This window comes from Ostrinia nubilalis, chromosome 11 (assembly GCF_963855985.1).
Source record: "Ostrinia nubilalis chromosome 11, ilOstNubi1.1, whole genome shotgun sequence".
Taxonomy (NCBI): domain Eukaryota; kingdom Metazoa; phylum Arthropoda; class Insecta; order Lepidoptera; family Crambidae; genus Ostrinia; species Ostrinia nubilalis.
The window spans coordinates 13,385,580-13,402,483 of NC_087098.1; the positions used below are offsets into that span (position 1 = coordinate 13,385,580).

Sequence of the window (16,904 nt, forward strand, 5' to 3'; positions counted from 1 at the left end):
ATAGCAATAAATTCTAGGTCTGGAGACATGATCTTCTGTACTGTTTCTCCTTTTTCTGCCATGATATCTTCTATATTCTTTTTGCCGTTCATATCAGAAAACCAATTCAGGTTATCTGCTATTAGATGCTTGTTTTCGCAGCCGTCACAGTTTACAATTACAACGCCTTTGTAATAAGCTAATTTTGTTATGTACTTCGAGTTTCGAGTGTTGCATTTCTTGCATGTGTACATCAATTGAAACTTGCCTTCAAACTTCTTCGGTTCAGTAGTTAGAGGTACTTCATTGAACTTCGCTGTAGACGTTCCAAATTGCCTTGGAGACTGAATCTTCGGAGTTGAAGTAGAGAATGATGCTGAGGGTACTACCAAACGCCTTCCAAAATATAAATTTCCTTGACTTGGGAAGAACACCATGCTATTCAGCAAACGCGGTGTGTGGTACTTAACCACAAAGTCGATTAGAGTTCTGTGAGACATTTTTGGATTTAAACGTTAAGTTTCAATAACTAGCTGCTATAAAATTTAGACAAGATTTCGTTAATATTGCATCACTCAGCAGCACGCACAGATATGGATCAGAGGCAGCACGAGACACGAAAAACACAATATGATGAGAGCAGTGACATACTCTCTAATCTGTGAGTGGCAGTCAGATTTGTTTTGACTTTACTTTTTTTTTCAAGTCATGTGGTGACATTTTTTTTTCTTCAAGTTGACGGCTTTGGAAATAGCTTAAACGGCTTGCAATCCCATTTGTTCTCTATGGGTCCGCCGACCGTAGGTCCGATCATAAAAGTTATTTGACATTTAAACAAATATTAATCGAATTCAAAATCTCTATTTACAGCGAAACACATAATTTTTGCGTTGAACACTTTCTACTTTAATACAATATACATTTATAAAGGATTTGGCGCAACGAAAGTTGAGGCAAACATAATTTACAGAATATTATGCATTAGCAGTGTTGCCAGAAGGTTACTTTTGTAACCTTTTAGGTTACTTTTGAACTGCATTGGTTACTTTTAGGTTACACTAATGAAAAGGTTACTTTTAGGTGTTTTTTCAGAAATTGTAGAATTAACTTTTACAGGTTATTCAGTAAAAATATTAATAGTGACAATTTAAAAATTATGTCATAAACTGCATTTAATCATGAATTTGATTTATTATTTGTTAAAGACAATGAGTTTTAGCAAATGTTTTTTTGATAATAATACGCAAATCCATGAAACGGTTTTATACGACCGGTCACTTTTCGGTCTTCATGGAATGGTCAAAATTTCGAATTTAGGTAAACATGAACCATCCATGAACAACCTTACACAATCGCTCCGCAAGTATGAAGGTTACTTTTTATTCAAAAAGGTTACATTTTTTTATATTTCTGGTAATTTCTGACAAGACCCGACTGGCAACACTGTGCATTAGAGCTTAGACCATACAAGTCAGTAAGACTAAGAATACGCACGCAAGAAGTCAGCGTCTACAAATTTTAATACAAATCTTTCTTGAACTGATCGCCTCAACTCTTGCTTGGCGACCAACAATAACTTTAATTTGTAAATTTTGAGCAAGATAAGAACCATGTTTTAAAAAGTACGATATAGTGAACAATTTGACCTCAAAATCAAGGTCACCTGGCCCACCGACAATAACGATTGTGTAGTGAACAAGTGCCTGTACCATAACTGTCAGATTATTAAAAAAAAACAGCATAACCTCAAAAACTGGTGTAATTTCACAAAACATTTTTTCTATTTTATTTACCCTAACTAGCTAAAATAAACCTAGCATCCACATAATTACATAATTCGAAACGTAACATGTAAATAAATCAGTCAATAATAGAGTAGAATAACTTTTCTTTCTGCAAAATGAGTTCTTCATGGCTTACACCAAGTTTAGCTGAAGAAATTATTAAAAACAATGATATATTCAAAGAAACGCACAGCATAATATCAGGTTATTTATCTACATTATTTATCTACTGTTCACGTTATAACTCTTGCTATTGTACAAGAAAACTATAAATTAGTTCTCATGATTCCTCAAGTATTTTTTTTTATTACAGACATCATGTCTGGGCGCCTCGATGTTGTGCAGCTAGTTGAGAACATGGGTGGAGCCCTAACTAACAAAGAACCCGAAAATCGGGAGAAAGGGATGAGATTTTTTACAAAAATTCTCAAAGAACTTCCGCATGATTTCTTAACGGAGACGCAGATAAATTTCATATCCAAGTTTTATGTTGACCGACTGAAAGACAACCACAGAGTAATTCCAGTTGTTTTAGAAGGTTATTTGGCAATAGTCAACATGGCACATTACAATATCAACAATAGTGGGGAGTTTTTTACTGTTCTGTTCAGAGAAGTACCCTGCCAGTCACAAGTTAGACAAGACAGATATAATATTTACTGCATAACACAGAATTTAATGGATAAAAACATAGAATGTAAGTTTTATTTCATAAATCTTTTTAAATTAATATGACTGTATTTTCTGGAAATATTTGTGATTCCTGCAGAACCCCCATATGACTGTTTGTGTTATTAACACTTTGAACAATTTATTTCAGATATAAAATCATTGGGTCCAGATTTTGTATATGGTGTCATATCTGCGATGGACGGAGAAAGAGATCCACGCAATTTGCTGTTCCTTTTCAGTTTCCTATTTACATTTTTAAAAGAAGTACCTTTAGGTCATTTAGTAGACGAAATGTTCGAAGTTATATCTTGTTACTACCCCATTGACTTTCATCCTGCACCGGACGATCCGGCCCCAGTGACGAGACAAGATTTGGCAAATGCATTATGTCCTTGTCTCTGTGCTGTACCTGAATTTGGAGAACAATGCTTAGTTTTGCTCGTTGAAAAACTGGATTCAAGCTTACGATTAGCTAAAATTGATTCGTTAAGACTATTAGTAAGTGAACCATCTTCTCAAAATAGGTTTTATAGTGTATTTATTTATTTTGTATAACAATAATTTAAATGTTTATTATTTGTAATTTCAGAATGAGAGCTGTAAAACATTCAAAGTAGAAACTTATGGGCCGTTCCTAAAAACACTATGGGCTTCCATACACAGAGAGATAACTCACAAAACAGATGAAGAACTCAAGATGGTTGCTCATGAGACATTGTCAGCATTAACTTCTAAATTAGCCACTGCATCCAACACAGACCAGGGTTTTGAAAACTTTCTCAAAGGCATACTGATTTCAATGCAAACAGCAATAGCAGAATCAACCACTGTTGCCCAGTTTGTTCAAGCAACCAAGGTGTTGCTGACAACAGCAAACGCATCAAAAGAATCTTGCGTTATCGTTAATAAGTCCATGATACCTGCTATAGTGGCATATTATGGTTTCAAAACGACACCCAAACTGCAAATCGCCAGCCTAGATTTCCTTGCCGATTTGTATGGATTGGCTGTGCATTGGGAAGTTTTAGATCAAGTGGAATCGGAGGTCAATGAGATCCCGCGTCTGTGCCTAACTGCTGTGAGTCAGCCATCAAAAGAATACCAGATTGCAGGGTTCAAAACTTTAATCAGAGTCCGGAATGCGTTACAAAGTGACCTTGTTTTGCCATTTGTTGAAGTTCTAATACACAACATACAACATTCACAAGACAAGGACTTGCTGAGTGTTAGTGTTGAAACTGTCCATGCAATTGCTAGAAAATATCCCGAAAATATTATGTGTTTAGTCATAAAAGGGAAGTGCGATTTGGAGAATCTGACCCAAGATAAAGTCGCGTTGGAAAAGCGTTTGAATTTGATGTCCAACTTGGCCAGTATAGATGATTTTACGAAGATAATCATTGAGGAAATGTTAAAGGTCATTGTTACTAAAGATACGGAAGCATTTAAAGTTGTAGAGGCTATGAATGAATCAATGTCCAATGCTAGTCTATATTCTAATGAGAAATTATCTGAAATCGAGAGTGATCATGGTCTTATTGATTCTATATTATCTTGGGTCACTTCAGAACTGCATACAGGATCACAAGAGGCTTTGTCACACGGTTTTATGTTAATAGCTAATACAATAAGTAGTTTACCAGAAGAGAAACAGCAGAAAATATTGTCAAAGCACACAGAGAATATTCTGGAAAAGTTTAAGAGTGATGAGGCCAATTTTCACTTGGTACACTGCCTGTATAGTTCTGTTCATCAGAGTGTGTACAATTCTAGTTTCGAGGACATAATGACGATGGCACTAACTCAATCGTTAGATAGTAACGATGATATTATTCGGAATAAAGCTTGTGTGATAGTGGCACATTTCTTGAATAAGGCTGAGTATGGTCAGAAGTTCGAACTTTTGTATGAACTGTTGAAGAATTTTCTTTCTAAAGGTAACAGGGAACAAGCTTTATCATCAAGACTAATAGTTTTGTATGGATGGATAACAAAGGCTTTAATTATGAGAGGAAATGAACTGTTTACATTTTGGCTGCAAAAGGTAAAAAAACTATTTAATTTACTCATTATCACATTTAATTACTACAACTTCTAGTTATAGGTAAATTAATATTTATTGTATTAAATTGCCTAAATCATATAGAACTAACTAACAAATAAACTAAACTGGTTTATCAAATACGTGATGTATTAAAACTCAATTCATCAGTACCAGTTTAATTACCTTGAACATTAAGATAAGTGCTTCAATTTAGAAGACTTATCTCAATAAACAAGCTAGTTAACGACAATTTCATCATTGTGTGATATGTAAATGTGTGTGTTTAGAATAGGCTAAAAGATAAGGAAGACCTCTTTTCTTTAATTGACGCCATTATTTGTATTAGAATAAGCGTTAGCGGATTTTTGTAGTCTGGATGATACGTCAAGCTAAACGCTACAGTATTTTCAGTTGTTTATAGGTGCAACAGAAGTGTATAGTCTAACTCTTATGCTGTCATTGTAAATGCCGATAAAGACACATCACGTATCTACTATAGTCTGGTCGCCGAGCACGTACGGTCCAATTTAACCCTACAAAGACACAAGTTTGCGCGTTCACCGCCAAAAAGTTGCCGTTTGTCGTATCCCGCTGTTTCGAGAGCACTCCCCTAACTGCCTCAGCCAATATCGGAATCCTTGGTGTCGACATATCGAGCGAAGTCCAGTTCCGTGGTCATTTAGAGGGTAAGGCTAAATTAGCCTCGAAGAAGCTTGGTGTGCTCAATAGATCGAGACGGTATTTCACTCCAGCCCATCGTCTGCAACTTTACAAGGCGCAGGTTCGGCCTCATATGGAATACTGTTCTCATCTTTGGGCAGGTGCACCCCAGTACCAGCTTCTCCCTCTGGACCGCATTGAACGGAGAGCAGCTCGAATCGTTGACTGCCAGGACATTTCGGATCGGCTTGACCCCTTGGCGCTGCGTAGAGATGTATCCTCACTGTGCATATTCTATCGCATGTATCACGGGGAGTGCTCCGAAGAATTATCCGGACTTATTCCTGCCGCCACTTTTCGCCACCGATCTACCCGACAGCACTTCCACCCCCAGCACTTAGATGGTTGGCAGTCCACAACAGTACGTTTCTCTAGAAACTTTCTGCCCCGTACAACCAAACTGTGGAATGGACTGTCGTCTGCGGTGTTTCCGGACGGATACGACCTGCAAGCTTTCAAGAGGAGAGCGTATCTTTACCTTAAAGGCCGGCAACGCACCTGTAACGCCCCTGGGTCTGCGGGTGTCTATGGGCGACGGTAATCACTTACCATCAGGTGATCCGTTTGCTCGTTTGCCTCCTATCACATAAAAAAAAAAAAAAAAAAAAAAAAAACGTAAAATTTTGTCCAATGACCCCAAGCTACCTATCCTTATCGTTCGCGCATAATTATATTGCTGTCGCGCTCGCACACTTACTGCTGCCGCCCGTCCCGTCGCACAGTCGCGACAGCAATATAATTACGCGCGAGCGATAAGGATAGGTAGCTGGGGTCATTGGACAAAATTCTACGTGCTCGGCGACCAGACTACACTATTATTCTATTAAGCACTAAGCCTAGGCGCAGACCAGTGTTGGCACTAATCAATTAATTTTTTAATCAATTAATTAATTTGATTAATTTTAATCATGATTAAATTAATCCTGATTAAAATAATCATGATTAAAAAAGTAATCATAATCATGATTAATTTGTTAATCATTAATCAATAATCATTAATTTGATTAACTTGATTAACTTCTTAAATGTTCTATCGAAAACAATGTTAAAACATTGAATTCTAATATTAGATGTTTGGTTTTAGGCTACAATTCTATGACAGGTCATACCTAGATAAATATAAGGTAACCTAGACTGCCCCCCGCCCCCTTCCCTCGCTGAAACTTCCGGTGCAGTCTTCCGACCTCCCGTAGGAGGATATCAGTCCACTTCCCCTACCGTTCCAGCACTTACTTGCAACCCCACACTTCCACCACCTGCCCCCCACCCCTAGCCTCCCCTGAAACTTCTGGTACGAAGTCTCCTGCACCTCCCCAACACGCGAAACTTCCTAACTTAGCAACCCCACCCTTCTATTGAATTGCCCACGCGTGGCCCTCCCCCCGAAACTTCTGGTACGAACTCTCCTGCACCTCCCCCACACGCAAAACCTCCTAGCTTAGCAACCCACCCTTCTATTGAATTGCCCACGCGTGGGCCTCCCCCCGAAACTTCTGTTACGAACTCTCCTGCACCTCCCCAACACGCAAAACCTCCTAGTTTAGCAACCCCACCCTTCTATTGAATTGCCCACGCGTGGGCTTCTCCCCGAAACTTCTGGTACGAAGTCTCCTGCACCTCCCCAACACGCAAAACTTCCTAGCTTAGCAACCCCACCCTTCTATTGAAATGCCCACGCGTGGCCCTCCCCCCGAAACTTCTGGTACGAACTCTCCTGCACCTCCCCAACACGCAAAACCTCCTAGCTTAGCAACCCCATCCTTCTATTGAATTGCCCACGCGTGGGCCTCCCCCCGAAACTTCTGTTACGAACTCTCCTGCACCTCCCCAACACACAAAACGTCCTAGTTTAGCAACCCCACCTTTCCGTTGAATTGCCCACGCTTGCCCCTACCTTGGGAGGGGCGGGGGGGACTTCTCCCCTATCGTCAGCCAGCCCGCTTAACTTCTATCCTGACCCAATTTTGCTGGAGGATACCGGAAGAATAGAAGGAATTGTGAGAAACAAAACTAGTGCGATAAGTGTTTTGAGTAGTGAAAATTGACGCAGTTTTTTGGGAAAACGACAGTACAACTCCAGATCCCCCCTTTGCTAGATATTTTATAAGTCGCGGGTACCTTTTCATACACTCCCAACCCTTTTCTTATGAAAATAGTAGATAGTTAATCAAATAATCAAATTAACGATTAATGATTATGATTAATTAATCTTAATCAAAATTTTTGATTAATGATTAACTAATCATAATCAAAAAAATTTGATTATGATTTTAATCATTAATTTTTAATCATTAATCAGATTAACTTTTTGCCAACACTGGCGCAGACCACGTCTTTTTCGTCGTCCGATAGTTGGGTCGGGCTGGACATGTATGGAAGTCCGCACATTACACATTTGATTTTCATACAAATTGAAATCGGGCCCAACTATCGGCCGACTAATAGTTGGTGGTCTACGCTAGGCTAAAAGTTCTTGCTTTTGAATAAGTTTTTTATTTAAATATCTTTGGACAAATTCTTTAGTAAGCAACTAATAAAATATGCTTAAGTTATGGGTTAACTATTTCAGATCATGACTACTCTATCATCACCAGAATTCAGTCAATACGGCTGCGAAGCTATCCAACTGATCATGACTGACTACCCCGATTACCTGAACAGAAAACAGCATTGTAGATCTGGTTTGTTATACAAGCAAAGGTTTTACCAGAACTTCAAATCACTAACCAGTACAGTCGGGCCAGTGGATGATGAGACAAAGCAATATTATCTGCTGAGTTGGGCGTATGTACTTGAAAAGGTGCCGAAGACTGTACTTAATAGTGATGTTGGACAGGTAAGCGTTTCTCTTTTTTATATTTTGTATATTTTAATTTGCATGCATTTAATGGGGCAGTAAGGTTCTGAATTTAGGCCGCGTACCGGAAAACGCAGCGTGAGACGTCCACCCACATGGTGGACCGACGACATCATAAAGGTAGCAGGGAAGCGCTGGACGCAGGCCAACATGGAAAGCATTGGGGGAGGCCTATGTTGAGCAGTGGACGTCCTATGGCTGAAATGATGATGATATTTTAATTTATCTAATGAAAGTAAGTGTTTGGTTCTGTCAGAGTCACCAGGACTACCACCATTCTTCCCGTGAATGTCGTTAGAAAGAAATCGGAATATCAGGCCTCCTCAATCCCAAAACCCGGTTGACCCGCATATGGACTTATCGAATCCTCCATTTGCCTCTGGTGAATTGGAGAAGGTCGAGTTCTTGCAATAGAGACTAAATGACTTGATGATTCATGTTCCAAATAACAACAGGGTGTTTTTTTCTGCTTTCAGATTGCACCATTAATAGTAGAGTCCTTAAATTACGACAATAAAGATTTGCTGCAAGTGATGCTAGATATTCTGTGCCATTTTGTGCAAGACAAACACGATGTTGTGGCGCTTAGCTTACAGACTATTTTACCGCGATTGGTGAATTTATCGAAATACGTCAAATCTATGGTAAGAAAACCTTTATGAAGTTAATGTTGTGTGTTGTATGCAAGCTAAGAATAGTATGCTCTTAATACACAGAGCCCAAGAACCAGTTCATATAAATATAAATAATAATAATAATAAAAATTTATTTGTTTCAAAAGTTTACATGTACACAAAGTAAGGCACTGGTTCCCACACTAGGATTCCCTGTGTTGTGGGATCCATTATATTTATTGTAGGATATACATTATTTTTTTATATAAACTCTTTCTAATAATTCAAAACTATTTCAGGATGTTCGGATAAAAAGTCTACAATGTCTCTACGAAATCGCAAACTCATACCGCACCATGATACTTCTTCCTCACAAGCAAGACATTTTATTGGATTTAGCGCCATCTCTCGACGACAAGAAGCGATTGGTTCGCAATATGGCCGTCAAAGCTAGAACGAGATGGTTCTTAGTTGGCTCCCCAGGAGAAAATAAGGAGAAGGAAAACTGATACCAATCAAAATCGTTAGTGAAATCTGGAAGAATAATTCAACCATTTCTATTGCACAAATGAGATAATAATATGTTTATTTAACGCCATCTATTGGCGACAATAACTTGCAACTGCGACAAAATGGACACGTTACATTTTGCTACCAAATTGTTATGCCTAAATTCAAAGCAGCTCCAGCTATATTCGTAGGGTAAATAAACTAAAAAAATATATTTTACAAGCATCAATGGATTGAAAAATTTTTGTTAACTACAAAAAAAATTCGGTAGCCATGGAATGAATTGAAATCTATAAAACTGAAACGTGGTTATGACCCAGATGCACCTTAGCCAAACTAAAAACCTTGAAATTATCATACAGTATTTAATTTTTAATGTATCAAAACTTAATATAATAATAAGAATAAAAACAGTGGACTCATGGTCATTGCCCAAATAAAAGCTATGTACAGTTTATACTCTATTGTATTTATAAATGGATCTGATATTATGTATTTTCCAGTAATTTGTTATGCAGCACTTATAAGTACGGACGACAGCACATCAAGGTAAACACAGTGGCTCTTATCTCGTCAGAATAAATGCTATTTTTCAACAAAATGTGTCTGATGTGCTGTACATTAAATATTACCACTGAAGAATTGTTTTGTTGCTTTTATTAATAAAAAATAAATTATATATTTTGAAGATTGCGATGTTTTTATGCCACCTTTGATTTTTATCATAATAGAAGACGTCAATAAATTATTACACCTACACGAAACGTTTCCTACATTCCTTATGAAGAAAACTTAAAAAGTATAAACAATGATTTAATAATTATAATTATAGTAATTTAACCAATATTTTTTTATTGCACTACGACGAAAAAACTTGACACGTTTATTTGTTTTGACTCATTAATTAACTTTGCACATCGAATTGGGACAATTAATTTCATATGCAAATTAAATACTTCTTAACCCAGAACACGAAAATAAATCCTAAACAGTCCACGTGAAGGGCAGTTGTATAAAGGATTATATGGGACCGGCGCCGTCGGATTACTGGACTCTGCCCACTAACAATTTGATTTAAATTTACATAATCTCTTATCGCAATGCGAGCGTTTGCCGCACTTTAAATGTTAATGAAGGGACCCTCAGCTTGGTTTTTTATGGTGCAGACGGGCGCGACTATAGAAACGGTAGAGATTGTTAGACCACTCACCACAGAATAAGGGTTATTCCGTATTCGACCCACGACAACTCAACCCACTCATTATTTTTTCCTTACTCAACCCAATTTTGTTCCTTACTCTACCCACAACAAATTTTTAATTTTATGTTCCTTATTCACCCCAAAAACATTCCTAGCTCAACCCATTTTAAAACCACTTCAAAAATATAAGATTTTTATGCACGGTCAGAATAAAAATATATTTTTTAGAAATTAAAGCTCAGTTAACTTTTGTGTTAAGATCGTTCCATTAAATAAAACTGCAGGAGTTCTGATACAATAATATATTTGAAAAACGTTTTTCACAAAAGGACACAAATCAAATAATGACTAATTAAAATCTACTATAAATCCACTATAAATCAAACGACTGTGATTTTTTATTAAATCAGTATAACCAAGCTATGGCGTATAATTTTTTCCCCAGACACTTGTTCATGAACGTCCAAAAATTTAAATATGTAATACAATGTTTAATAGAAAGTTATATAAAAAGTTACACAGTTGTTGAACACTGTTTTAAAATGACATTTCAATACTAAACGTCACTTTAAAACACTGTTCAACGAGCGTGTAAGTTTTATTAGTAAGGGGTAAGTACCTAGTACCTACTTAACGTACAGTTTTCAGTTTAGACTGTCGATGCTTCAGCTTTTCTGACTACCTAGCTTAACGTACAGTTTTCAGTTTAGACTGTCGATGCTTCAGCTTTTCTGACTACCTAGTTCGGAATACGACCAATTGACTATCATTGGATTAATTTTTTATTGATGCCTATAATACTAGCTAGACCAGGGTTTCCCAAACTATGGGTCGCGAGTAGGGTTTCTGCTCGAGCTTTCTCGAACTCGAGAAAACTCGAGAAATTTGGCTTCATTCGAGACGAGAAAAAAATTGCCGGAGCTCGAGAATTCTCGAGTTTCGCTTTTGAAGCTTTAATATTCTTGAAAGCCTATTTTCTTAGACAAAAGTATTTTTTTTATTATTTAATAGGTCAACGTTGCTTTTAGACTGGCCTAGTCTTTCCTTTTTTAACTGATTTGATATGCAAGTAATGATCTCAATCGAAACTAAGTAATAATGTTCACCAACGAGTATGCTATATTTATTACTAGCTTTCCGCCCGCGGCTTCGCCCGCGTGGAATTTTGTCTGTCACAGAAAAACTTTATCGCGCGCGTCCCTGTTTCAAAAACCGGGATAAAAACTATCCTATGTTCTTTCCCGGGACTCAAACTATCTCTATGCCAAATTTCATCAAAATCGGTTGCGAGGTTTAAGCGGGAAAGCGTAACAGACAGACAGACAGACAGACAGACAGACAGACAGACAGACAGAGTTACTTTCGCATTTATAATATTAGTTGGGATGTATGTTAACTAGACAGTTACCTAATAGACGTTAGGTTAGGTACTCGTGCCTCCTCGTAAAGTTTATTCAAGTCGGTATATGTAAGAAATTTAAAAAATTATTAAAAAGGTTTTTTTGTTCATAAAAAAAATATTTATTTATTTATTTAAGGACAGCTAACAAGACATACACAATTAACTGGAAAAAACATTGAAAACAATATGTGTTTATAGTGTAGCCTTAATTAAAAGCTGCCACGACATGTGCATAGATTGCGTGGAAGCGTAGGTAGTATCGACTAAAGTAAAAAAAATATTTATTTATCGTAATTTTGCTATTTAGACTTATGTTCTTTAGAAAACAAGTGATTCAATTGTAGCTCCAGATTTTTATTGTTATTTATCCTTAAAGTAGGTACACGCGACTTTATGACTTTTTTTATGATTATTAGTAAATATTAATTATGAAAGAAGATTTTATTTTTTGTTTATTTCCTTACCAAAATAAGTGGTACTAAATTCTAATATTGATTGTTGTGCAAAAAAGTAGTTATATTAGATTTAAAAAACCTGTGTTTTTATTAAATTTCAACCGATTTCAGCAGTTTTCATTAAAAGACTCGAGACCCGAGAAAACTCGAGACTTTGGCCTCGAGAATTCTCGAAACTCGAGAAAAAAAATAGGTCGAGAAATCAGAAACCCTAGTCGCGAGCGAACATTGAGTGGGCCCTGCCATCCAACAACGGGCGAAATGTTCTACAGGTGGGTCCCGAGTTTGGGAACTTGTACTAGATGAGTCGTAGCCCAGACAACTTTGGGAACCACTCAGCTAGACCTAAGTAGGTGACTGTGTCCTGATCTACTTATTCTATTCATATTCTCAGTTTGGCCCTAAGGTTAACTGGAGGAGAATGCCAAATGGCATTAAGTTCACCCGTATGTAAGTGTTTGAAACTAATGCATTAGGTTTTATTAAGTAAATAAATGTTTTACTAAATAAGGCGTCTCTACCCACAGATCTATGACCTACTAATTCATCTATGATTCTTTGACGCGGTGGCGAGAATAACTGCTGAAATAGCTAGCAGCTAATCGGTATAGATAACTACTTAGAAAGCTCTATTATTAAAGCATAGAATAAAGTTACCTATTGTGGGTGAATTCATTAGAACAAATTACTTAAAGACTTGTTGCAAAATCGCTTACCTGCCTAACTTGATGTGTCGCACGCACGTCGGTGGACTGCTTCTCTACCGAATCCAAGATTGGTCCCCAAGACGAACTGACATTAGAATGGGTTGATTTATGTTTTGAAGACATATAAATCTACCCGCAAAATTTTATTACTCCATAAGCGTCGTTAAATTCAAGTTTTATAGGCAGTTAAATGAGTTTGACTATCTTTATAACTACCTATAACATGGCTAGTTAATATTATATTCGGGAATTCAGAATTCACAATAAACCTTTTATACTCGATGGAAAACATAAGATATGGAAAATTATTGTGATTCGTTCGTTCGTTTCAGTCAAATGACGTCCACTGCTGGACAAAGGCCTCCTCCAAGGTTTTCCACAAAGCACGGTCCTGCGCTGCCCGCATCCAGGCTCTTCCCGCGACCTTTACCAGATCGTCGGTCCACCTAGTAGGAGGCCTGCCCACGCTACGTCTTCCAGCCCGTGGTCGCCACCATAGAGAAAAGTAATACATGGTCGCCACTCGAGAACTTTTCTGCCCCAACGGCCATCTTCTCTACGAACTATGTGCCCCGCCCACTGCCACTTGATATTGTGATTAACTTATGGTTAAGTTTAATTAAAGACTAAACTAGGGCATTAAGGTAGGACTTTTAACAGAACAATGAGTCGCTCTATGAAATGTTCTAGTATTCACGAATCACGAATCATTGCACAGCATAATAAAATATTATCAGTACTTTAGAAAATCTAAACCCTTTAGGTACTTGCAAAACTATGATAATTATTATTAGAGTCTACAGCAATATCAGATGCATTTTGATGTGAAAGCTGACACAATTCCAAAGTACTCATACATAAGATCTCCCACATCCCGTCCAAGAGTGGGTAAACATTTTAAATGTAATCTCTACTTGTATATCTTGGGGTATGCAAATTTTAATTGAATCATCAGCACGAAGGATTTGCGAGTAAGCCGCGACGCTGGTAATGACCACGCATTACCGTCTGGGACGCTTCGGACCGGGACGTGTTTTGGGACAGAATGTAGATTGTTTGATGTGGAATAAAACTTAAGTAATGGTGTAGAAATCTGGTATAACACAAAGTTCGATTTAGAGCGGAGTTAGAGTAGAATCTGAAAAAATTGGCGCATGAAACTTGAAAATTTAAATTCGTTAACTTGAATTAGAAAACTAAAGCTCATAGGTAGGTACATTACTTATTGCAGCTATCGCTCTGCCTATGGCTACTTACTTATTAACTAGGTATCATTTGTTCACCTATTAAGGAGGTAGGTACAGTCAGCGTCAAATAGATCGTGACACCAAAGTGGCACCATATTCCAAATTGTAACAAAGACGTGTTGCGAACTTATTGGCTACTTTGGGTGTCACGACCTATTTGAGGCTGACTGTACAAATAACTTAGCCTTGGATAACTTGCCTTTATAAAGAAGAAGATAAATACTTAATGTAGGTACCTACCTAGTATACTAAATGAAGGCTGTATCTGAAGTTCTGAACGCAATAGATCATAATACTCGTTCAAAAACCTCCACCAAGGGGCTTGTCTAAAGTCTACACCGTAGTGCGGGTAGAATACAAATGCCTCGAGCCATATGAGCGGTAAATACATAGATCTGACATGTTGAAGTGGGTAGGTATGCTTTGTGAAAATGACGCTTTGTAATTCTTTGATTATTCTGAGATGAGATGATGACAGACTAAATACAAATGAGTAGGTCATCTTCATAGAAACGCACCGAGCGCGGTTTGTATGAGAGCGCGCGCCAATACGTATGCGGCGCGCACGCACACACTGACAAAATTCAGTGCACCATTAACTTATTTGTATTTACTCTGATGATGACGATCAAATGAAGTTAAACTAAATTATTATTATTTTGGCCAGATAGATAAATGCGTGTCAATAATGCAGCACAATGCTTCTTACACGTAAAAAGTATTCGTTTGACTCTATCGATATAAACGAGATAACTAAGTACTTAGGTAAGTAATTACTTATTTACTTTTAAACTTAAGAGTATCTAGCTAGTAGATACCTACCTATATACGAGTAATGGTATTTGCTATATTTACATCTATTATTACAAATGAAGTCAGTTTTTGCTAAGTCAGTATACCTTCCAACATTAACCCGCGCCATCAAGCTGGAAACTTAATAAACGCTTACTCCTAACTCTAAGTTCAAAATTAGGTATCCTTTATTAGCCTGAGGTACTTTGCAACTTGCAACTAAGAACAGTAGCTAAAGCTTCAACCAAACCAACGCGTGCAACTGTGCACGATGGCGATGGCGATAGCGATCAGCGTGTATGAATTTGTAGCGATGAGTTCACATCAACGCGTCCTCTCATTGGCCGATGCACGCGCAGTGATCGCCATCGCTGACGCGATCTGAGTCTTCCAGTGACTTGGCCCACTTTTAGCTTGGTCCACGGGTCGCTGAATTGAATTATTAAATATTTTTTCTTCCAGTAACTGGACCCACCGTAAAATTAAACACCAAATCAACAAAAATCTTCTAATCTTAGAGTGGGCCCATCTGCTGAAAAAATATTTATGAATTGAATCCAACGACTTGGCCCGTGGACCAAGTTAATGGGCCAAGTCATTGGAAGACTCGTTGGTTTGGCTGAAGCTTTATTGCGTGTCTTATTCGGCAGTTACACTCTGATTAGCTGCCTGGGGACCAATCGGCGGACGCGCGACCGTGTGCGCTCGTCCTCGTAATACAAATCTTATTTTATGAGGTTTACAAAATTAAACTTTCTATATTTACACAGGGTGGGTTTTTCAGAATAAGTATAATATGATGTTGTAGCAATGGTAGCGTATAATGTTTAGTGATCTAAAAAATATTATTTACTAGCTAACCCGGCGAACTCTGTTCCGCCTTAAAGGCAATAACTAAATTATCGCAATTTTTCCTTATTTGCTCACCGTTTAGACCTACCCTGGACTACGACAAACATTTTAAAACCAAAATCAGCTCAATCGGCCCAGCCGTTCTCGAGTTTTAATCAGACTAACGAACAGCAATTCATTTTTATTTATATAGATAGATATAGATAGATTATTAAAAAATATCTACAAAAAGAAGTGTGTTCGGTACGGATCATAAAAATAAATTAACGCCCGTATTCACAAACGATACTTGCTTAAGTGAAGCAGCAAATTGAACGCACAGCGTTGAATAGAGCTCTACCCCTAGTACCTAATAGGGGTACTGTGATAGGTTCATGTGTGACCCTGTGTGTTCACGCGCACTGTGAGACCTCATAGTAATGTTTGTGAATACGGGCGTACTTACTTTTCCCTCCTCCTTAAAAGAAAATTAAACTGTCTCACATTTTCACATATTAAGAGATAGGTTTCGTAACTTAAACCAACGTATAGAAAATTCTCCCGTAAGCCTTATAGATGTAATTCACGGTCACAAATTAAAGGTCATCTTCAGTCTACCTACAGACAAGTAGCCGTTATAACTTATGAACTCGTTTGTGTCCAATTAAACATAATCGTTATTGCTCCCCGTAACGAAAGTCTAGATCCAGCCCTAGTTCATTATCATTCCGATAGCCCGAGTGTGGTGTTAATATAAATAGTTATCATGGGACTTATCTGTAGACACGCTCGCGTGCCTCCCGCATACAAATATCGCACTTATGTTTACTGGAGACTGGAGTAATAGGAGTAGAATACAGTGAGCTCTCTCTCGTGAGGACACTACGGTAAGTAAGGGAGCAGAACCAACGATTTTCCGTAAAAAAACATCTTATGATTTAATTTGGTTTCAATAGACTTACCTAGGTGCACTACCCACAAGGTGGATCGAAGACTTCACAAAGGTAGCACGAAGGCGCTAGATGCAGGCCGTTACCAACAGGTCATTATGGAGATCATTGGGGGAGGCTTATGTTCAGCAGTGGACGT

General features: G+C 37.8%; 1 protein-coding gene across 1 annotated transcript; it reads left to right on the forward strand.

The window, feature by feature from the left end:
• The first annotated feature begins 1,655 nt into the window (after positions 1-1,655).
• LOC135076293 (MMS19 nucleotide excision repair protein homolog) lies at positions 1,656-9,425 on the forward strand. Its single transcript, XM_063970777.1, has 7 exons — positions 1,656-1,967; positions 2,077-2,460; positions 2,584-2,933; positions 3,025-4,479; positions 7,769-8,035; positions 8,533-8,700; positions 8,970-9,425. The coding sequence occupies exons 1-7, from the start codon at positions 1,880-1,882 to the stop codon at positions 9,177-9,179; spliced, it is 2,922 nt and encodes a 973-aa protein (XP_063826847.1). The 5' UTR covers positions 1,656-1,879; the 3' UTR covers positions 9,180-9,425.
• Positions 9,426-16,904: the final 7,479 nt, after the last annotated feature.

Excerpts from the sequence above, each read along its gene's own strand:
- LOC135076293 (XM_063970777.1), top strand. The coding sequence starts at position 1,880 with ATGAGTTCTTCATGGCTTACACCAAGTTTAGCTGAAGAAATTATTAAA. Across the intron at positions 1,968-2,076 it reads AACGCACAGCATAATATCAG|ACATCATGTCTGGGCGCCTC; the intron begins GTTATTTATCTA and ends TTTTTATTACAG. Across the intron at positions 2,461-2,583 it reads AATGGATAAAAACATAGAAT|ATATAAAATCATTGGGTCCA; the intron begins GTAAGTTTTATT and ends AATTTATTTCAG.